This window comes from Labeo rohita, chromosome 8, assembly GCF_022985175.1.
Source record: "Labeo rohita strain BAU-BD-2019 chromosome 8, IGBB_LRoh.1.0, whole genome shotgun sequence".
Taxonomy (NCBI): Eukaryota; Metazoa; Chordata; class Actinopteri; order Cypriniformes; family Cyprinidae; genus Labeo; species Labeo rohita.
The window spans coordinates 36217143-36242648 of NC_066876.1; the positions used below are offsets into that span (position 1 = coordinate 36217143).

The 25506-nt window shown below is 28.7% G+C and overlaps 1 protein-coding gene across 1 annotated transcript; it reads left to right on the plus strand.

Annotated features, from left to right (window-relative positions):
• Positions 1–751: 751 nt before the first annotated feature.
• Positions 752–25086, plus strand: abtb1 (ankyrin repeat and BTB (POZ) domain containing 1). The gene is made up of 12 exons (XM_051117654.1): positions 752–998; positions 4596–4658; positions 4752–4807; positions 7067–7211; positions 7291–7450; positions 10715–10760; positions 10853–10969; positions 12791–12903; positions 18311–18409; positions 18561–18728; positions 21000–21200; positions 23981–25086. Exons 1-12 carry the CDS (start codon positions 943–945, stop codon positions 24185–24187), a joined length of 1431 nt encoding a protein of 476 aa, XP_050973611.1. The 5' UTR covers positions 752–942; the 3' UTR covers positions 24188–25086.
• The last annotated feature ends 420 nt before the right edge of the window (positions 25087–25506 follow it).

Consider the following 25506-nt stretch of genomic DNA (forward strand, 5'->3'; position numbering starts at 1 on the left):
ACACTTCCTGTTGCCAGTTGGTGGCGCTATAACTTTGACTCTCAATAGTCAAATCTATGTGATCGGCATCATACAACAAACAAACCGCTGAAGTTTCATCAAAATCAGACAATGTGTGCAATAGTTATTAAGCATTTCCTGTTTCTCATTTCTCGCCATAAATTCAACGCCTCGCCACGGCCAAACCGTTTGAGATATCAAAAATCCCCTCACAATTTTTGATCCCCGAAGTCTTGAGATCAGGTTGACCAGGTTTGGTGGCAACTGGGTAAAAAAACCTAGGACTAGTATATCAAATTCCAGAGCATGCGCTTTTGACAAAACCCAGAATAACCAACTTCCTGTTGGGATTAGCTAATGACATTGAGTGTGAAAGTTGTTCAGATTGATGAGTTCTATATGTGTACCGAGTTTCATATGTTTAAGTGCAAGTATGTGTGATATATGACCCTCCAAATTCCAGGGGGCGCTGTAGAGTCCCCTTGCCACGCCCGTATACCAGTCTCTGCCCGGCCCTAATGGCCGCAGATTCCAAGGTGTGTGCCAATTTTCAAGAGTTTTTGAGCATGTTAAGGGCCCCAAAACCTTGACAAAAAATAATAAAGAAGAATAATAATCCTGCGAAAAACAATAGGGCTCGGGCCCTAATAATAACGCAATAGCTCACAAGAGGACGCTGTCGTCACGCTGTTTATTTCAACAGCGTCCTTTAGAGGGCGCTCTTGGAACGCACGCAAAGTACGTACGCAAATCTGCTTCCTGTTTACGTTTGCTGAGCGCTTTCACGGGGCGAGAAGGAATAGCAGACATCGCGAACTGCACCTGGAAACAGGCTCCGCGTTAGTTTTGTTCACAACCGTCGCTGTCCGTGCGCCTGCAGCCGATCCTGTCTGTTAGACAGGCCGTTTCAATGCATTTCAGAGAAGCTTTACCGCCGCGCAGATGGACGCTGTTGATCTGTTTTCAAGCTGCAGAAAGGGCGACATTGCCAGAGTGAGGTCAGACAGCTGATGGCTTCGTGTTGTTGTTGTTGTTTTGGTTAGAAGTTTCACATGTGGACAAATATGCGCGGCCTGTTTATTTCCACAATATTTTATATGCATACATAAAACGCAGCTACTGTATATGCATATGGAAATTAATTTGCACAGCCTACGTAATCTCTAAACTCAGATTTATATTCAAGCAAGTGTACATGACCTATATAACCTGTAAACAGACTACTGTTCAGTCGTAACTAAACAAATAGTCATGACTATACACTACCGTTCAAAAGTTTGGGGTCAGTAAGACTTGTAATAGTCTTTAAAGAAGTCTCTTATGCTCATCAGGGCTGCATTTATTTGATTAAAAATATAGAAAAAAACGGTAATATTGCAAAATGTTTTTACAATATAAAATAATGTTTTTTATTTTAACCTACTTTAAAATAGAATTTATTCCTGTGATGAAAATCTGAATTTTTATCAGCTGTTACTCCAGTCTTAAGTGTCACATGATCCTTCAGAAATCATTCTAATATGCGGATTTATTATTAGAATGATCAATGTTGGATAATATCAACAGCTGTGCTGCCAAATATTTTTTGGAACCTGTGATTTTTTTTTTTTTTCAGGATTCTTTCATGAATAACAAGTTTAAAAAGTACAGTGTTTATTCAAAATATAAATATTTTATCACAATGTAAATTATTTATTATTAACTTTTAATAAACTTTTAATTATTAACTTAATACATCCTTGGTGAATAAAAGTATTAATTTCTTAAAAAAAAAAAAAAACAATAAAAAAGTACTGACTCCAAACTTTTGAACGGTAGTGTATGTATATATGCACAGGTTATCTAAAACAAAACTTAATTTCATATCTATAAAAATTATTTAAATACAGTGTGGATATTGCATAAGCATATTTGAACATATTTGCTTGACCTCTTTACTATGTGCATGCAGAATATGAATATAGATAATAAATATGCACAGCCTATAACTTTTCTTAAAGGAGAAGTCCACTTCCAAAACAAAGATTCACATATAATGTACTCACCCCCTTGTCATCCAAGATGTTCATGTCTTTCTTTCTTTAGTCGTAAAGAAATTGTTTTTTGAGGAAAACGTTTCAGGATTTTTCTCCATATGGTGACTGATATGGTGCCCCGAGTTTGAACTTTCAAAATGCAGTTTAAATGCGGTTGTAAACGATCCCAGTCTACAGAAACGATCAGTTATTTTCATTAAAACAAATACGATTTAAATACTTTTTAATGTCAAACGCTCGTCTTGTCTTTCTCTCCCTGAACTCTGTGTATTCTGACTCAAGACAGTTCGGGTATGTTGAAAAACTCCAATCATATTTTCTCCCTCAACTTCAAAAATCATTTTAAAATCATCCTACATCGCTGCAGAAGTACTGACACAGTGTTTGCAAAGTGAACTTGCAAAGAAGATCAAACACCCTTAACAAAAAAGGTAAAAAGTTTTTGAAGTTGAGGGAGAACATGAGATGGGAGTTTTTCCACATACACTAACTGACATGAACCGGAACAAAAACAGTCCAGGCAGAGCAAGACAAGACAAGTGTTTGGCATTAAAAAGTATGTAAATTATTTATTTATTTTTTTTAGGTAAGACCCTTCTTCCTTGGCTGGGATCATTTAGAGTCTTTGAAGCTGCATTTAAACTACGTTTTGAAAGTTCAAACTCGGGGCACCATATCAGTCCATTATATGGAGAAAAATCCTGAAATGTTTTCCTCAAAAAACATAATTTCTTCACGACTGAAGACAGAAAGACATGAACATCTTGAATGACAAGGGGGTGAGTAAATTTTTTGTGAATTGTTGTTCTGGAAGTAGACTTCTCCTTTAAATAAAAAATAAAATATGCTTTATTTAAATGTACTCAAATGTGACCCTTAACCACAAAATCATTTAAGGGTCGTAATTTTAAATTTAAATTTTAAAATCATTTTTTTCCCCAAATTCTGTTTTTTTTTTCCCCGTTTTAATTTTTCTCAGCTCTCAATGGTAAATTAAATTTTATTTATCAAAATCAAATGTCTAATTAATTAAAATCATGAAACTTGTACAATTTCACATCAATTTAATAAAGGTTTAACAAAAATATGTTTAGGGCTCTATGAAATGTTTTGTCTTTTTCTCACCATGTTTTATTGTTATCAATTTCTGTGTTTTAGCATGTCTAATTATTTGAATGCATACTTAATTTATTCAAATTTAATCTTAAAATAGCCTTATGAAAGTTTTTTTTACCCTCAGAAATTCTGTGTTGTGTATTTAAAATGTTCTGGTTATCAAATAAAGGCATAAAACATTAATTTCATTTATTTTTTAATTATTGAAAATTAAGCAAATTTTTTTTTTTTCGCAAACAAAGGGGAATTTACTATTAAAATTAAAACATGGAAGAAATGTTGTGTGATTATACCCTAAAAAATAATGTTTGTTTCATTTTAGTAGTTAGTAGTAGTAATAGTAGTAATATATTTCTGGCACAATGTCTTCAAGTTAAACCAGACTTTTATTTTGACGGGTTGCTGTGTCTACCTTTACATTTCTGTGTGTGTATGATATAACGCTAGTTTTCCTAAAATGGAGCGGTCAAATGCTCATGAAATGACTCTCAGCAGATATTGTTCATGTATTTATGTCCTCATTTAGTGAGACGACACATGCGCTTCAGTGTGTGTAGTAAACAAAAGCGCTCGTCTGCTCCATTCATTAAAACAGAGACACACAGAACATGCAGGATTCACATTTAAATGGTATTTTTGTGGCGTAATATTTACAGATACTAATCCATATTGTGGTTTGATTTAAATGTAATGACCTACTTTTGATTAATTCATTCAAACTTTGACAAATTCCGTGACATTCCACGTTATTCAGTAAATTCCGTTTTCATGACTGGATTCTGCGATTCCATCCATGTTTTCCGCATCGTGGAAATCATAGGGCCCTACACTTAAGACTGGTTTTGTAGTCCAGGGTCACAAATGTGCATGCATTTCCTGTATAATCTTGTAAGATTGCATATGTGCATGTGCATGGCCAGTGTTGTTAATATATGCATATGCAACAATATGTAAGGCCTATATAGTGTTTAGATACTGTATATGCAAATCTAAGCAACTTTACATAGACTATATTTACCTTTTGATAATGCATATTGATGTCTAAACAGTTGTGCATGGCTTATGTATTATGTAGATACTGTATGTACGTTTAGTGCTCAAGGTGCTGTTACATTGCAGTGTAGAATTACGCTTTTCAAACACCTTTGGTTGGTGGATGTGCTTTGCTTGTAACACTGTAAGATATCAGGTTGTTTTTTAACTGGCATTTTGTTTGGCAGTAATGTTGTGAAATAGCAAGACACCCTATACGGCCTCAGAATTAGAAGGAAAAGCATGTGAGTGAGACAGATAACACGTTGTCACTGTATTGGCCCACATACTGGAATTACTGAACTCAGGCTGCTGATTTCTTAAAACTTGTGATGCTCTGTTTGGTTCTGAATGATGTTTTATTATTATGTTGGTTGGTTGTAATGTGGCATGTTTGCTCATCTTCTCCAGATACCTGGTTGAACAGAGGGATGTAGAACTGAACATCAGAGATAAGTGGGACAGCACACCTCTGTAAGACTGCTCGCTTATTTCTTTTATTGTCTGCAATGTCTGTTGTAATGAAGCCCCTGCCTGATATCTTTATCTCTCTGTCTTTGTCTTCAGGTATTATGCATGTCTCTGTGGACATGAAGAGCTGGTGCAGTATCTGCTTGCCAACGGTAAATACTACAATGATAATTCACAGTTAACTGGGAAGTTATAATCTGCACTGCATAGTCAGATTCACACGGTACAAAAAACCTTTTTTGGTACAAAATAAAGCCTTAAAATGTATTTTTTCTTCATTACAAAAAAAAAAAAAAAAAAAAAAAAATATATATATATATATATATATATATATATATATATATATATATATTTTTTTTTCTAATTTTTCTTTCTTTTTTATTTATTTATTACATTTTTTTCTTTTTCAGCAAATAGTCAGTGGGCACAGATGTGTAATCTTCAGAAAACAAAATTATTTGTTTATATTAACTAAATTATATTAACTAAAATGGGACTAAATTTTGGGTTGCATTTATTAATAAACTTATATTTTCTATTAAAGACAAAATATATCTACACTGCTTGTCACAATTTTTCAAATTTTTTTTGGATCATAATAAGTGGTACAGAGCTAAATATAATGAATAAAATTTTAGTTCAACAGATTATGTAATGTATGTCTGAAACCTAACATTTGTTTGTCAAAAAAAAGGAGGAAAAAAACTAAATAAAGAAATTCAATGTTTTCTTTAATTTTTACATTTTTTTTTTTTGTAACCTTGTTGCAAAAATTTGAACATGTCTAAACACAGTTCACAAATCCAGGTTTTGTTTGATTTTTCTGTAATTTATGCATTTTATTTTATTTTATTTTACTTTTTTTCCGAGCATGGGTACCCAGGCATTTAAAGATTTTTTTTTTTAATGTTTTCTTTCATTTTTAAATTGTCTTAATTGTTTAACATTTATTTTATTTTAGGGTTTTTTGTTTTTTTGTAACCCTGTTGCCAAAATTTAAGTATGTCTAAACACAGTTCACAAACCCAGGTTTTGTTTGATTTTTCTGTAATTTATGCATTTTTATAAATATTTTATTTCATTTTTATTTTATTTTATTTTACTTTAAGGTTTTGTTTGATTTGTTTTGTTGTTTGTTTTTTTTTTTTTGTTTTTTTCTGTAATTTATGCATTTTATACATATTTTAATTAAATTTATTTTAGTTTACTTTTTTTACGAGCATGGGTAGCCAGGCAGGTTACATTTGAATTAAATTCTAGTTCAACAGATTATGGATTTTTTTTTTATTATGTAATTGAAATAAATAAATTCTTATTTTTTTTCTTAATTTTCTTAACTTTTTTTTTAACATTTATTTTAAGTTTTTTTTTTTTTTTTTTTTTTTTTTTTAATTATGAATTAAATTTTAGTTCAACAGATTATGTAATTTATGTCCGAAACCTAACATTTGTTTGTCAAAAACAAACAAACAAACAAACAAAAAACAACCTAAATAAATAAATTCAATGTTTTCTTTCATTTTTACATTTTCTTAATTTTTTAACATTTATTTTAAGGTTTTTTGTGTAACCCTGTTGCCAAAATGTAAGCATGTCTAAACACAGTTCACAAACCCAGGTTTTGTTTGATTTTTCTGTAATTTATGCATTTTATACATATTTTATTTTATTTTATTTTATTTTATTTTATTTTATTTTACTTTCCTTTTCCTTTTTAAAATTAAATTTAAGTTCAGCAGATTATGTAATTGAAATAAATAAATTCAATGTTTCTAATTTTTTTTAATTTTCCTGCTTTTTTTTAACATTTATTTTAATTTTTTTTAAATAATGAATTAAATTCTAGGTCCACAGATTATGTAATTTATGTTTGAAACCTAACAACATTTGTTTGTCAAAAAACTCCAAAAATAAAATAATAAATATAAATAACTATTATATAAAATAAATAAATACATTCAATGTTTTCTTTAATTTATTAATTTTCTTAATTTTTTTTTTATTATTTATTTATTTATTTTATAAAAAAAAAAATGTAACCCTGTATGAAGTGTGTGGTTTTTTTTTGTAACCTTGTTACTAAAATTTGAGCACATATAAACCCAAACCCAGGGTTTGTTTGATTTTTTTTTTTTTTTTTTTTTTTTGTAATTTATGTATTTTTATGTGATGTGTGTGTGTGTATATATATATATATATATATATATATATATATATTTTGAATGGGATTTAATCAAGACCTAAAGATGTTTGATTGTTTAAAACTTTTCATGCTACGTGAATTTTATTTTATGTAATTGTTTATTTATCAAATATAATAGGTCTCACTAAAAATAACATAGATTTTTGCATTTTTAAAGAAGTGCACTGAATGTATTACTAGCATTTGTAATACAGCTTTGCTGTTTCAGGAGCAAAGTGTGAGGCGAACACGTTTGATGGCGAGCGCTGTCTGTACGGAGCGCTGAGCGACCCCATCCGCCGCCTGCTCAAAGAGTACAAGCGCATCACGGCGAAGGCCATGCAGAGAGACTATTACGACCAGTTCCTGCAGACGTGAGGACTGCAAACACGTACAAACACAAACTACAGTCACTGTCACAAACTCACTGTTTGGTGCTCTTCCTCCTTGTAGGCTTTTGGAGCAGGGAAACTACAGCGATGTGACGTTCATGGTGCATGGTGAGATGTTCAAGGCCCACCGCTGTATCTTGAGTGCCCGATCAGAATACTTCGCCCACATGCTGGAGACCAAGTGGAAGGGCAAGAGTGACATTACTCTGAAACATCCACTGGTAGGCGCTGTTTCATTACACACAAATCACTTTCACTGATTCACAGAGATTATGACTAGAGCAACCCAAAAAAACTTTTGAAAATAATTGTTTATTTCACAGTTTGGAGTTCACAGTTTTAAGTTTACATTTTACAATACAGATTTTTTTTTATAATCTTGAGTTTACATCTCACAATTCTGTTTCTTTTTTTCCCTCCATCACATAAAAATGTAAAATAAATAAATAAATAAATAAAGATAAATGCAAATTTTTTCTCTCATCATTGATTTTATTTTTTTCCAAATTGCACCTTTATATCTCACAAATGTTTCCACTACAGACTTTTTCTTACAATTCAGACTTTTTTCAGAGTTGCAAGTTTTGCATTTTTATCTCATAATTTTCACATTTGTGTCCCTATTCTGAGTTCATAGCTCACAATTCTGACTTTTTTACTCAGAATTTGGAGTTTGCATCTTTTAATTCTGACTTCTTAGGAAAAAAAAATGTAATTGTGACTTTTTATCTCAAAATTCTGCCTTTTTTTTCCAAAATGCAAGTTTATGTCTTACAATTTTGACTTTTGTTTCCGCTACAAAATAAAAAATAATTTTTAATTAACTTTTTGTCAAGATTCTCGCAATTTTTTTCTCAAGTTTTTTTTATTTCCAAATTTGACTTTTGCAATTCAGACTTTTTGTTTCTGGTACAGAATAAAAAATACACACATTTTCTCACATTTTAAACTTTTTTATATTTTGAGAATTGTAAGTTTTGCATTTATATTTTAGAATTCTGACTTTTTTTTTTATAATTCTGACCTTTTTTCCTCAAAATTTGGATTTTACATCTTACAATTCTGACTTCACAGAATAAACAAATAAAAAAATGAAATTGACAATTTTGACTTTTTTTCTTGCAATTTTTATCTCACAATTCTGATTTTTTTTCTCCAAAATGCAAGTTTATGTCTTACAATTTTGACTTTTGTTTCCACTACAAAATAAAAACTAATTTTTAATTAACTTTTTCTCACAATTCTGACTTTTTTTTTATTTCCAGAATGCAGGTTTATATCTTGCAATTCCGACTTTTTGTTTCCGCTACAGAATAAAAAATCAATTTGAATTGCCTTTTTCTCACAATTTAGACTTTTTTTTTTGCACATATCTCATCATATTGTCTTTTCTTTCACAATTCTGAGTTCATCTTCACAGTTTTTTACTGGAATTTGGATTTTACATCTTGCAGTTCTGACTTCTCAGAAAAAAAAAGTTAATTGTGACTTTTTTTCTTGCAATGTATATCTCAGTTCAAATTTTTTTTTTCCAAAATGCAAGTGTTATATCTTGTAATTCTGACTTAATGTTTCCGCTACAGAATAAAAAATACACAGATTTTCTCACAATTTAAACTTTTTTTTTTTGAGAATTGTTTTGCATTTATAACTCAGAATTCTGACATTTTTTTTCATAATTCTGGCCTTTTTTCCTCAAAATTTGGATTTTACATCTTGCAATTCTGACTTCTCAGAATAAAAAAATAAAAAATGTAATTGTGACTTTTTATTTGACAATTTTGACTTTTTTTTCTCTTGCAATTTATATCTCACAGTTCTGACTTTTCTCTCCAAAATACAAATGTATATCTTGCAATTCCGACTTTTTGTTTCCGCTACAGAATAAAAAATACAAAGATTTTCTCACAATTTAAACTTTTTATTTTTTGAGAATTGTAAGTTTTGCATTTACTTCTCTTAATTCTGACTTTTTTCCTCACAATTCGTGAGTTCATAGCTCACAATTCTGACTTTTTTTACTCAGAATTTGGAGTTCACATATTGCAATTCTAACTTCTCAGAATAAAAAAAAAATGTAATTGTGACTTTTTATCTGACACTTCTTGACACTTTTTTTCTTGCAATTGTAAGTTTATATCTCACAATTCTTACTTTTGTCTCCAAAATGCAAGTTTATGTCTTACAATTTTGACTTTTGTTTCTGCTACAAAATAAAAAATTAATTAACTTTTTCTCACAATTCTGACTTTTTTTATTTCCAAAATGCAGTTTACATCTTGCAATTCTGACGTTTTTGCTACAGAATAAAAAATACACATTTTCTCAGTTTAAACTTTTTTTTTGAGAATTGTAAGTTTTGCATTTATTTCTCAGACATTTTTTTCACAATTCTGACCTTTTTTCCTCAAAATTTGGATTTTACATCTTAAAAAATGCAAAATGTAAAAAAATAAAAAAATGTAATTGTGACTTTTTATTTGACAATTTTGACTTTTTTTTTTTTTTATCTCCCAGTTCTGACTTTTTTCTCCAAAATACACATTTATATCTTGCAATTCTGACAGATTCTTGCAATTCTACAGATTAAAAAATTTTTTTTTTTTCACAATTCAGACTTTTTTCTTTGAATTGCAAGTTTTGCATTTATATCTCATAATGACTTTTTTCCTTACAATTATTGAGTTTATATCTCACACTTCCAACTTTTTTTCCTCAGATTTTGGATTTTACATCATGCAATTCTGACTTCACAGAATAAAAAAATAAAAATGTAATTGTGACTTTTTATCTGATGATTCTGATTCATTTTTTCTCAGAATTGCAAGTTTCTGTCACAGTTCTGAATTTCTATATTGTTTCTGAGATATTTAAGGAATGATATGAGATTTAAACTCAGAATTGCAAGAAAAAAACTTTTATGCTACGTGAATTTTATTTTAATTAATAGATTATCCATAATATAATTGGTCTCACTAGAAATTGACTTTTTTTCTCAGAATTGCAAGTTTGTATTGCAAAGTTCTGAAATCATATCTGAAATATAAAGAATTATATAATATAAACTCAGAATTGCAAGAAATACTTTGCATGCTTTCATGGAAATATGAAAACTGGGAAATGTCACTTTTTCCTGAATAGTAAGTTATGCAACCGTCTTTTCATTTAGGATTGAACATGAAATCATGTTACATTTACATTTATTAATCTAGCAGATGCTTTTATCCAAAGCGACTTCATTATAAAAAGGCAAATAAACACAAAAAGTGCTCGTAATGCAAAATTAAAGCATACAACTTTTTTTATGTTCATCATGTTTTCTTCAGAAGGTGTTAATGCTGCTTTTCACATCTTGAGCTGCTTTATGTATCTTCTTCCCAGGGTTGCGTTAAATTAAGAAGAACAGACTTTTCTCTCTTATAACCTTTTATTTCAGTATGCTTTAAACTCTCATGATCCTGTCCATTTTAATTCTCTTTTTTCAGGTCAATCCTGCTGCATTTGGTGCAATCATGCAGTATTTCTACACTGGTGAGTGTTCGGCTATGACCAAGAGTTTGTAGGTGGTGTTAGTAATCTGGTGCCAGACACTGTTCACTTCACCACGTGCTGTCTTTTTCCAGGTCGTTTGGATATAGATGTGAATTACGTGGAGGACTGCAAGCGTTTGGCGAAACAGTGCAAGATCAGCGAGCTGATTGAGGAGCTGGAAGTGAAGTGCAAACAGGTTTATGAGTTTGGTGAGGAGCCGTCTAGTTTCATAAAGCTAATTTGAAACTCATAATTTACAGTTATTAACTTTACAGTCAAACTGTCACAAGAATAATTAGCTTCACTGCAAGGTGTTAACAAAAAGTAATGCATTAAAGCAACACGGCCGTTTTTTTTACCACTCATCAAGGTTGTATTTATTTGATCAAAAGTACAGTAAAACTGTAATATTGTGAAATATTATTGCAATTTATAAATAAGTATTTCTATTTAAATATATTGTAAAATGTAATTTATTCCTGTGTTGCAAAGCTGAATCTTTACTCCAGTCTTCAGTGTCACATGATTAAGAAACAAGAAACATTTCTGATTATTATTAGTGTTTAAAACAGTTAATACATTTGTGCAAAACTGCTTTTTAATTTTGTCTTTGATGACTAGAAAGTTTAAAAGAACAGCATTTATTTGAAATACATTTTTTTAAACATTTTTAATGTCTGGACTGTCACTTTTGATCAATTAAATTCATTTATTAAATGCATCTTTGATAAATAAAAGTAATAATTTTTTTTTAACTTCTATCACTTTTGAACAATATTTATTGGTGTGTTTATTATTTATTTATTTATGTGAGGTACCATTTTTCTGATTATACTGCTGTTCAACTGTGCATGAAATTAGATTAGTATTTATATCTTGTTTAATAATATTTTACGAAATCTCATCCATTAAATAATGTTAATGTGTTCAATCTTATTAAACAGGAATAAATAAATGAAAAGGATATAATGATAGCAGTCATTTAAAATCCTCAGCATTATTTATTTTGAAAGTGTATTTATTTATTTATTTATTCATTCATTCATTGATGCATTCATTTATTCATTCCCTACAAAAAAAAACAGTAATTTTTTGGATAAACTATTTAGTGATACGTTGGTGAATTACACTACTAGTCAAAAGTTTTTAAGATTTTTAATGTTTTTGTTTTTTGTTTTTTGTTTTTTAACTCAAGCCTGCATTTATTTGATCCAAAGTACAGCAAAAACAGTAACAATTTTTAATGTTTTTACTAATTAAAATAACAATTTTATATATTTTAATATATTTTAAAATGTAATTTATTACTGTGATCATTCTAATACTCCAATTTGCTGCTCAAAAAACATTTATTATTATTATTTATTATGTTGAAAACAGCTGAGTAGAATTGTTTTCAGGTTTCTTTGATGAATAGAAAGTTCAGAAGAACAGCATTTATCTGAAATAACAATATAAATGTCTTTATCATCAAGTATTAATTTCTAGAATTTCTTTCCCCCCAAAAAATAAAAATAAAACATGCTGACTCCAAGCTTTTGAATGGTATAGTGTATAATGTTACAAAAGCTTTTTATTTCATATAAATGTTGATCTTTGGATCTTTCTATTTATCAAAGAATCCTGAAAAAATATACTCAACTGTTTTAAATATTAATAATAATAATAAATGTTTCTTGAGCAGCAAATCAGCATGTTAGAATGATTTCTGAAGGATCATGTGACACTGAAGACTGGAGTAATGATGCTGAAAATTCAGCTTTGATCACAGAAATAAATTAGATTTTAAAATATATTCAAATAGAAAATGGTTATTTTAAATAGTAAAAATATTTCAGAATTTTACTGTTTTTGCTGTACTTCAGATTGAATAAATGCAGGCTTGGTGAGCTGAAGAGACTTCTTTAAAAAACATCAAAAATCTTACTGTTCAAAGAGATTTGACTGGTCGTTGTTTCATTGCAGTGAGTCATCTGAACAAACTGATTCATTAAAACAAATCTTGACTTGTCTCTTTCTCTCTCTGTCAGTGTCTAATAAGCCTGGGACGTGTGTGAAGGTGTTGACTCTGGATCCTCATAACTTTCAGCTGCAGGATGGAATGGCTCTGCTGGCTGACAGCGCACTTCCTGCTGAGCTGCGGGTGAGAGGACGCACACGCTCCAGCCCTCGCTCTGAACACCTGTAGCCTTTAATCACTAGGGTGAAAATTCATATGCGAAGGGTCTGTGGTTGATTGCGTTTTTTATAATTATGGGATGTGCAGTTGCCTAGCAACTGCTGGTTTAATTCATAATATTCGAAATGCCACTTCCTGCTGCCCTGTTGGAGATTGAGGCTTTTTACAAGTCAAATTTTCACATGAGGCTCTCTTTCCTGATGGGGAACAAATTTGCCTCAAGGATCTATCAATTTTGTTTTTAAGTTTTCGACATTTTGGGTTAAAAAAAAATCTTTTCTCATTTTCTCATGCAGTGCACTTCCAGTGGAGATGTGTTTATAGACAGTTTTTAACAGGGTTTCCACGCTTCTTGAAAGTACTTGAATATCAGACACATGGATTCAAGGCCTGGAAAGTACTTGAAAACAAATATAGGTCCTTGAAATAAATTTGAAATTAATTTTGTTTAGTAGAATGGTGCTATTTCAGAAACTGCTGTGTCGTGCTGCTTATATTAATCACGCAGTAGAAATGTCCCTCCCCGCGCCTATAACCCGTCGTCTGTGGATGAGCTGCATTGATTATAATGGAAGATCGTGATGAACGAAGGAGAGAGACAGATTTATTAATTAAGGGAGTTTGCAAATGATACTGATTTAATGCAAAAGTTCATTAAACAAGAAGTTAATATTAAGTGACTTGCGTTGTCTGAACGCTATTGCCTGATTTTGCTCTATTTCGTCAATGAAAATTGTTTCAAGCAAAGTAACATTCAAACACGGTGTTATTTTGTTTATGCATGAATGAGCATTTTTAAACAAATCTTGTTCATGCTCAGATCAGAACTACTATGCCTCATTCATTCATAATTTTACTCGGCTAAGGGCAATTCTCATTTCTGATATCAATTGCGCCATCTAGTGGTCTGTTATTTTACGACAAAAAACGCTACAACTGATAACAGACAGCTGCAGCAGGTACTGCGAGTCGTCTTGAGGTAATAAAATATGATGACATTCATATTTTGTGTTAAATTATTTACATATGTGGCACGTAGCCGTATAAGCAAGATAATTTCACAGTGGGGTCTTGTATGTGTGCACTGTGTGTAATTATTATGTATATATAAATACACACAAATTAATGTATATATTTAAGAGAAATATGTTATCTACAAAATATTTTTATTTATATATAATATCAATTATTTAAAAATTATAATAACTACATATAATTGTAAATATTTCATAAATATATACATGAATGTGTTTGTATTTATATATACATAATAATTACACACAGTACACACACATATGGCAAGCTCAAACTTTTATTTTGTATGCGATTAATCATTTGACAGCCTTAAATTAATATAGTCATTTTGTAAAACTTTTTAATTTAACTCAACAATATTAATGATACTGAATAAAAAAAAAAATCACAAGCCAGTAAACATACACCATGTTTATTGAAAGTAACAATAAAATTGAACAGAAAATACATGAATATTAAATCTCAATATATTATTTTTATTCAGTTCTATGAAACAGAATCAGATATAACTTTTTTGGCTAATTATCAAAATAATGTATAGTCCTACAAAGCTATTATTATCAGAGCATGTGAGCATCATTTTACCAGCGTTGTCCAGTACAGCAGCACTACAGCATGTTACAGCACAGTATGCGACGCTATAGCAAACAGGAACAAGTATACGTAGAAATTTTCTGTCGGCACGTTATTTGAGCGCGTTGCGTGTTTCTCAACGGGGGCGTTCGGACAGCATCGGGGGGCGCTGGAAGTAATATTTTTGAAAAGGGGGCGTTGAGCTGTTCCTGGGGGGCGTTTGATCAAGACGAGTTTACACCAAAGATGTATGAGCTGAAACTTGCAAAAGAAAATGGTCTGCCACATCCTAACGCTGTCTCTACACTGGATACATCAAAACGCACTTTCTATGTCTATTTCTCAACTTGTCGGTAGCGCCGGCGCGTGGAATCCCGCAGGCAGAAATAGAACGCGGCATCCGTTTACTGTAGCGCTCGCGCTCAGTTGTTACTGAACGACTGATTTTAACGGGATCGATGTGCTTTAACACAACGTGTCGCGCTGTTCGCGGTCAGTGTAGTAGTGCTGTTCACTGCTAGTTTACACCAATACTCCCGCTCCTAGACCTGACGGTGTATCATTTCCTTAGCAACGACTTCAGTACTTCAGTGTTTGCTTGACTTTCTGTAGCGCAGCTGCTGCGTCAAAACAATAGCAAGCATTTATACACGATGAAGCAAGAGATGTTTTTTCTTGTTTAGAAAAATTAATATTAATACTTTTTGTTTGCTGATTGGCTGCGGTTGGTTTGAATACCAAATTTCTAAAGAGTTTATTCAAAGCTCACAAATATAGCCTAATTTATATCCACGTGGCTTTTTTGCTCTTTTTTGGCTTCTAATGATAATGATACTTCAAATGATACATCAAAAATGTGATGAATGTCATGTGCCATTCAATGACATTAAAAAAATAATAAAATTATGTATGAGCTGTTTTGAGGGTTAGGATACATGCTTTCAAAACGGGCCTATATATTATAAATAAAATATAGCCTATAATATACACTACCATTAAAAAAGGTCAGTATGATTTGTTAATGGGTTCATAAAAAAGGTTGCATTTGTTTGTTTGAAAAAACAGTAACAGTAAAAACAGTAAATCTACCATTTGAAAAAAAAACCTTTCTTTGAATATATTTTAAAATGTGTTTTCTTCTCATGCTAAGCTACAGTATATTACTACAGCTTTCAGTGTCACATGATCTTTCAGAAATTATGCTGATTGTTGCTTAAGAAACATTTCTTATTATCATTATTATTATTATTATTATTATTATAGCTGACACAACACACTGACAAAAAAAGCAAGATTTGAAATATAATTTACTATAACAAATATAAAAATTAGGACAGCACTAAAATGGTCACTGTTTTGAAAATGAGGAGCATATGTTTCCCATCTTTCTACAACCCCATTTAAAAGTTGGGGCATTTTGTGAAATGCCATAAAATTAAGAATATGTAATCTGTTCTCTTTAGCCTTTATTTAATTGACTTAAGTACAAAGAAAAAAATCCAATGTTTTCACTGTCCAACTTTAGTTTTATTTTGTTAATATAAACAAATTTTGAGCCATGATCCCTTTGCTTGCAAAGACTGAGAAGCTCCATTTATAGCCAAACATGACACCCTCACCTGTTACCAATTCACCTGCGTGCTGTGTTTCAAAGCAGTTTATTTGGTTATTCTATAACCTTTTCACTTTTATTTTGCCTCTGTCCCAACCTTTTTGGAGTGGGATGCATACTTCAAATAAATAAATAAATAAATATTTTATAAATAAATATGCTTATATTTACAAAATACATTGAAGTTGGTCAGTGAAAACTTTGGAAATCTTTTCTTTGTACTTTTGTCAATTAAATAAAAGTTAAATAGAATGAACAAATCACAGATTTGATCATTTTACAAGATGTCCCAACTTTTCTAGAATTAGAGTTGTACTTAGTTTTAAGTAAACTTTGAAATATTCTCACAAAATCTATGAAATATAGTAAAGTAGGGTTTACATTTCTTCCATTTGCATGAGTAAATGTGGTATTTACTCATCAAAATAACAATGTCCACTGTCATTTTTATTTAGTCTTTTTAAATTTCGGGCAACAAGATATATCCGCATCTCAACAGCACTGAAGCTGTAGCAATGAAAACCACCAACATGCTTAAAAACTCTGTTTAACTATTAATGTTATTACACGTATTTTAAAATAATTTACCGTAAAAAAGTACTTCACTGTCTTTTTAAATCAATTCAATGCATCCTTGAAATAAAGTAATTTACTAAAAATCATATTGACCCCAAACATTTGAATTACTGTAAATATAATAACAGTCCTCATTATAAACACAAAATAAAAATAATCAACTTTAATATTCAGTGAGGACAATTTGACTACGATTTATTTGATGGGGGGCGGTGAGGGACCTGGATAATGGGTAGGGGGTTGCTGGCCCAAAAAAGGTTGAGAACCACTGTTGTAAGACAATAAAAGTGTTTTTTGACCTTGCATGCTTGCAACTTCTTGTTGGTGACTCCCAAACACACAGCACAAGTGCTCCTAAAAAGAAAAGTAAGTGTAGAGCTCTGTTTAACCATTTTTATTAATTTAAAAATTTAGAAATTCTTTCAAATTTAAATCTTTTACAAGAATTACGGCAAAAAACAGTTTGATGCAAGAACATATGTTTTTATCAATATTTGAGAAATTCAAAATTCCTTGGAACGCGACTGCTCAAAACGGTCTAAATTTATAAAACCTACACATTCAAAAACTTGTTACTCTGAAAAGAAGTTAATACTTTTATTCATCAAGGACACATTAAATTGATCAAAAGTGAGAGTAGAGACATTTATAGTGTTATAAAAGATTTTGAAAACAACATATGGTTTCCACAAACATACATTAACAATAATAATAATAATAATAATAAAGTGTTGGGGGTAATGCGTTACAAGTTACATAATAATGCTACTTTTTTTAAGTAACTAGTAAAGTAACGCATTACTTTTCATTTCTAAGAAAATATCTGAGTTGCTTTTTCAAATAAGTAACGCCAGTTACTTTTTCCCCCATTTATTGATTGACAAGTCTCCTGTTGGGAAATTGTGAGTAAACATGATGTTACTGTATTCTAGACTAAATGTGAACATGCATTAATTCATCTCACTCACAAAAAACAGATTCAGTATTTCTCAAAATACATAAAAACTCAGAATATGACGCAACCCTGCAATAATTAAATATGTTAAATAAAATAAATTCCTATATGCATTTAATCAAATTTAATTAACCAGTGTCTTTGCTGCCGACCTTCAATGATGCAATTCAACCATACTAATACGCAAAAATTACTTTAAATGAACTAACATTTGTGCTTCATTTTTTTTTTTTTATACCTGAAGAGTGACCTTTTGCCTAAATGTACTTTTCTTTCAGCCTGAGGTGATTCATTTCACTTTTGGTGTAAAAGGGCTTTTACATTACAGTTGTTTTATATTAAAAAACAAAGAAGCAAGTCCTGCCCAGATTTAAAAAGTAACACAAAATTGTAACGCATTACTTTTAAAAGTAACTTTCCCCAACACTGATAATAAATGCTTCTTAAGCAGTGAATCAGCATAGTAGAATTATTTCTCAATGATGCTGAAAATTCAGCTTTGCATCACAGGAATAAATGACATTTTCCAATATTTTCCAATAGAAAAGAGTTATTTTAAATAGTAAAAATATTTCACAGTATTTCTGTACTGATTAAAACTGTTGCTGTTTGGTCTTTAGGTTGGATACGGTCAGCTTCCTTTCGATCTGACTGACAGTTTTCCGAGTTATCCTGACATCTGCTTGCGGGTGGAGGGCTATGACTTCCTGTGTCATAAGGTCAGCATTTAACACTGCTCGTTTATTTGTGGTAAATGCAAATGTAGACATAAATTATTAGAATGACGGTTGTGCTTTAATGTTGTACTTTTGGTTTGATTAAAAAGTGCATTTGTGCAGATTAAACGTGTGGTTGTGTTTGTGTGTGCAGGCGTTTTTCTGTGGTCGTAGTGATTATTTTAAGGCGCTGTTGGAGGATCATTTCAGCGAGGGTGAAACTCTACAGTCCCATCCCAGTATTCCTGTCATCACCCTTCATGATGTGTCTCACGATTTGTTTACAAGAATCCTTTACTACATCTACAGCGACAACTCTCAGGTACACACAAACACACTCACATGTGCAATAAACACCACATACAAACTCTACCAATGAAGACACCTCCCTGCTGTAGAGGATTGTGGGACAAAAACGTTGATAAACAACATTTTCTATACTCAAAACAATGGAATAAAAAAGCTAAATAGACATATGAAAACACATACAAATTATAAAAGTACAAAATTACTGAAAATATAAAGAATACTGAAAATATACTAATTAAAACTATGTGGAAATATGAATAAATTAATTGAAATGAAGCAGAAATAAAATAAAATGAAAAAGTACTAAAATTAGTAAAAATGAAATAAAAAGGCTAAACAGAAATATAAAAACTTATAGAAATCATAAAACAACAAAATGACTGAAATTAAGAAAACTGAAAATATAAAAAATTAAACTCAAAATATGAATAAATTAATTAATATAATACAGGAATAAAATGAAATAAAAAAGTACTAAAATGACTAAAAATGAAATAAAAAGGCTAAATAGAAATAGAAATTTAATAGAAATTATAAAAGCACATAAAGTTACTGAAATTAAAAAGAAAACTAAAAATTAAAAAATTAAAACTCAAAATAAATAATTGAATAAATTAATTGAAATGAAGCAGAAATAAAATAAAATGAAATAAAGAGTACTAAAATGGCTAAAAATGAAATAAAAAGGTAAAATGGAATATTAAAACTAATAGAAATTATAAAAGCACATAACAAAATTACTGAAATTAAAAATATAAAAATGAAAACTCAAAATATGAATAAATTAATTGAAATAAAGCAGGAATAAAATTAAATGAAAGAGTACTAAAATGACTAAAAATGAAATAAAAAGGCTAAATAGAAATATCAATCTAATAGAAATTATAAAAGCATATATCAAAATATGAATAAATTAATTGAAAAAGCAGAAATAAAATAAAAAGATGCTAAAATGACTGAAAATGAAATAAAAAGGATAAAATAGAAATATAAAACTTATAGAAATCATAAAACAACAAAATGGCTGAAATTAAAAAGAAAACTGAAAATATAAAAAAACTGTCAAAATATGAATAAATTAACTGAACTTAAAATGAAATCAAGAAGTACTAAAATGACTGAAAATGAAACTGAATAGTATAAAAACTAATAGAAATAGAAAAAAATATTTTTAATTGAAATGGAAAATAAAAGTAAAAACTTAGAAATTACAAAACACCAACCAACTTACAACATTAGCACATAACTAAAATGAAAAATAAAAACTGAAAGGAAAAATAAAAACAAAACGTGTAAGTAAGTCAAAATATTAATACATTAATTTAAATAAAGCAGAAATAAAATAAAAGCTAAATGGAAATACAAAAACTAATAGAAATGACAAAGGCACAACAAAATTACTCAAAAAAACCCCCTGAAAAATATAAAATAAAGTCAGAATATGAATAAATTACATCTATAAGTACACTACTGTTCAAAAGTTTGAGGTCAGTACATTTTTTTTTTTTTTTTTTTTTTTTTTAAGAAATTAATACTTTTATTCACCAAGGATGTATTAAGTTAATAATTAAAAGTTTATTAAAAGTTAATAATAAATAATTTACATTGTTATAAAATATTTATATTTTGAATAAACACTGTACTTTTTAAACTTGTTATTCATGAAAGAATCCTGAAAAAAAAAAAAATCACAGGTTCCAAAAAATATTTGGCAGCACAACCGTTGATATTATCCAACATTGATCATTCTAATAATAAATCCACATATTAGAATGATTTCTGAAGGATCATGTGACACTTAAGACTGAAGTAACAGCTGATAAAAATTCAGCTTTTCATCACAGGAATAAATTCTATTTTAAAGTATGTTAAAATAAAAAACATTATTTTATATTGTAAAAACATTTTGCAATATTACTGTTTTTTTTCTATATTTTATAGATTTGATGAGCATAAGAGACTTCTTTAAAGACTATTACAAGTCTTACTGACCCCAAACTTTTGAACGGTAGTGTATATTAAAAAATATAAATATATAACATTTATTTTCTTAAAAAAAAAAAAAAGATCTGATTTCTTGATTGAGCTGTGATTAGAGCACACTCTATAAGGGCATATTCTGTACTTTTATTTTTTATTAATTTAATTTATTAAGTCGGCAAAAATGTCAGTGTAGTTTTTCATTCCCTCTTTAAAGTCCCGTGTTGTTTCATGATGTTAAACGGCTTCATAAGTGCAGCGATCCGTCAGATGTGCTAACGAAGCCTGTGTGGTTGTTTTCCAGCTCTCTCATGAGAACGTGTATGAGGTTCTGTGTGTGGCCGACATGTACCTGTTACCGGGTCTGAAGCGTCTGTGCGGCCGGACTCTGGCTGTGCTGCTCAACGAGGAGAACGTGCTGCACATGTGGAAGACGGCCAAACTCTTCCGGCTCTCACGTCTGGAGGACCAGTGCACTGAATACATGGCCAAGATCATCGAGCGGGTACGGCACAATACAGCAGCTGTGTGTTCATTCACGTTTATGCTGCTCATCATCAAAATTCTCCTTATTTTCATTCAGAATTAAGGCCCCTGTTGTTATTGTGGAGCACTTGTTCATTTTCATTTTAATACCATTATAAAACATTGAAGAAAGAAAATTATACATTTTTTACATTTTTTTTATATATCTATAGTATATAAATATATTGTATAATTATACAAGTATAATACTATAATTTTTATGATAATATTTATGTTTTCAAATATTTTAAGTATAATAAATATAAAAATGAAATATCGATATTAAAATATCGAATTTTATATGAATATTTATTTATGTAACAAATATAATTTAGTAATATAAATATATTTATAATATAAATATATTTATATAATATATATAAAATATATTTATATATTTACAAAGAAAATTGACATTTTTTTACATTTTTTTTTTTTTTTTTTACTTGTATAGTATATAAATATATTGAATAATTATATAATATTTATATAATACAACTAGAATTTGGTAATACAAATATGTTATTGTGGAGCACTTGTTCATTTTAATTTTAATATTATTATAAAAATATTTTTAATTTTAATAAAGGTAAATTATTTAATATAAAAATTATATTTTATATAAGTATGAATGTAAATAAAAACAATATTGTTTATACATAAGTTTATGTAAATATAAAATACTTGTTAATATTTTGATACAAGTACAAAAATATTTTTGTTATGTATAAACAATATTATTTTTATTGTGTAATACAAAAATATTTTTCTAGTTTTACAAAAATATTAACAAATATGTTATATTTACTTTAACTTATTTGTTTGAACAATATTTTATTGTATACGTTTGTATATATGAAATGTGTTAATATTTCTACAAATTTACGAAAAAAATTACATTATCCATTTTTACATGTATAGTATATAAATATATTGTATAATTATATAAATATATATAAGTATTTTTATTTTTTTATAATAATTATTTTCAAAAACATTTATTAATAAAAAGGAAATATATCAATAAAATAATATTGAATTTTATATAAATATATAGATGTACATAATATACATATAATTTGTAAAATAAATATATATTTACATAAACATGTATAAACAATGTTGTATTTTATACGTTTATGTAAATATAAAATATTTGTTAATATTTTTATACATTTACAAAGAAAATGTACACATTTTTTACATTTATAGTATATAAATATATTAATATTTAAATATATTGTTCTAAAATTCTATTATATAATATAACTATAATTTGGTAATATAAATATGTTATTGTGGAGCACTTGTTCATTTTAATATCATAAAAAATAATTGAAATAAAAGTGAATGATTTAATATAAAATTAATATTTTATGCAAGTATGAATGTAAATAAAATAATATTGTTTATACATAAGTTTTTATTGTATATGTTTATGTATATATAAAATATGTTAATGTTTCTACAAATTTACAAAAAATGTACATACAAATATATTGTATAATTATATATTATTATATTTTTTATGATAATTTTTTTCAAAAACATTTTTGTTAAAAAAGATTGAGTTTTATATTAATATAGATTTATATAATATATATATATAATTTTGTTATATATATTTACATGAACGCATATAAACAATGTTTTATTATGTAAGTTTATGTAAATATTAAATATTTGTTAATATTTTTATACATTTACAAAGAAAATTGACTTTTTTAAAAAAATGTTTACATGTATAGTATAATAGTAGTATAATATATTGTATAATTGTATAATATTTATATAATATAACTAGAATTTGGTAATATAAATATATATATATTAACATAAACACATATAAATGTTTTATTCTATAAGTTTATGTAAATATAAAAAATGTATACATTTCTTTCTTCAATTTTCTTTGTAAATGTATACAATATTAACATTTTTTTTTTTTTTTTACATGTATAGTATATAAATACATTGTATAATTATACAAGTATATTATTATTTTTTTATGATCACATTTATATTTTAAAGTATATTAAGTATAATAAATATAAAAATGAAATATCAAAATTAAAATATCAAATTTTGTATGAATATTTATTTCTATAACATAAATATAATTTTGTTATATATGTATATATATATATATATATATAGGTATTATATATTTTAATAATTTTATTTTTTTAATAAATAAAAATGAATTATTTAATAAGAATTGAATTCTAATTTTATAATAATTAAATATATAAAATATTTTATATAAAAAGAATTATATAAAAACAATATACAAAAATTATATTTTTGTTTATATAGTTATACATGTATAACAAAGATATGAAAACATTTTTAAATGTTTTTTTAAACATTTTTAAATAAAAAATATTTTAATTTAGATTTTTTATAATATAAAGATATAAAAAATATTTTTGTATTATTATTAAGTGAAAAATAATTTAATGTATATACATTTATATTTATTTAATTTTAATTTATTAAATATTTATTTAATTTTTATTAAAATACTTTTTAATATAAAATAAAAATGATTTAATGCAAAAAAAAAATATAGATATATATTTTTATATAATCTAAATTGTTCTAAACAACAACAAACAAAACAAACTCTCCATCTGATGTATGAAATGAACTGACTGTTGAGGTTCACTGTAAAATATGTCACAGTACAGAAGTTGCGAACACCATATACACTCATTTCAACATTAATGAAGGATTTAATGAAGTAATGTTTGTTTCCAGCTGGTGGAAAGGCCCGATTTTGCTGATATGATCAGAGAGGACGCCGGGAATGTGGCCGCCAGGCAGGAAACCGACTCCATCCCTTTGGTAGACGAGATCCGTTTCCACATCGCCAGCGACGTTCAGACGTACAGCGCCATCGAGGAGGCCAACCAGAAACTCAGCGCCCTGGAGCTCCTGCTGGCCAGCATCGGCCTGGAGTGCTGAAAAACACAAACAAACTCCACCGAACGCTTCTCAAATGCTTTACATGCACAAATAATCCGTAGCACCAACAAACTAATATGGTCGATCCTAACCAAAAACATCGCAGTGGCCTGTTGTGATGCAGTGAAGCTTCCTGTCTTTAGTCGTTTCTGTCGTTTTTGATGAACTAAAACAGAGTTATCAGTTATTTGACTGATAGTGAGCCTTATTTATCAGCCGTTCATTCTTCCAGATGTGTCGTCATGACAGACGTAGCAGAATATTTATCAAGCTTTATAGGAAAGTTGTAAAGCGTTGCGAACGCAGAATCAAAACAGTGTGGTTTAGTTGTTACATCACTGATTATTTCAGTCATTCGTTTTGAAAAGATTGATTTGTTCACATGCAGATCGGAGGCGGTACGACTGACTGATCCGAGAATGAATTACCAAAGGATTTGGCTTGCATCCTCTCTAGGGTTTTTGTAATGGCTTACCCTTTGTTTAAGGAAGTAGATGATCGTTTCTGTCTCTAAGTGTATCTTCCAACACTGATATAGAAGTTTTCCAGCTTTGCATCCACAGACTCCTGCTCATACGCATGCAATATTTGCATAGAATTACTCAATGATATAATCAGGAAACATGCGCCTAAACCTGTTTTTCCTGCATTGCTTTGATTTTATTTCTTAGCTTTTTATTTGTTGTATTTTATGCTGGTCTTCGCATATCCTGAGCTCACTGGGTGGAATGAAAATCCCACAGATGAGGCTTGTATGAACTTTCATGAATGTTTAAGTCGTGAAGTGTCCGTTTACTGATGCGTTGGCAATGCGGTTTCCTTTTCTTGTGATTTCTTGTGGGATGCTCTGACTGAATGGGATGTACATAAGTGAGCAGAAATAAATATTATTTAATGTACGTATTACTCGTGAGTCTGATTGATTTACCTTTGGGGAACTTTGAGAACACTGGGGAAAAAAACCTTGAAATTTACATTTTTTTTTTTTTTAATTACATATTTATTACATATGTTATTATCAGTATATTTTGAGTGACAGGTTGAAAATATATTTAGTAAAAAAAAAAAAAAGTTTAATTAATTTAATTTAATTTTATGATCATCTTTTGAGTAAAAAGTTGAAAATATTGTTAAAAAAAGTTCATTTTGAGTAAATTTTTTTTCTAAGCAACACTCAAGCCAAATTATTTTTATACAAATCACTTTTATGCATATTTATTATTACAAATGTTATCAGTATATTTTGAGTGACAAGTTGAAAATGTATCTAGTAAAAAAACAAATTTTGTTTTTTTTGTTTTTGCTTTAATGACAATTTG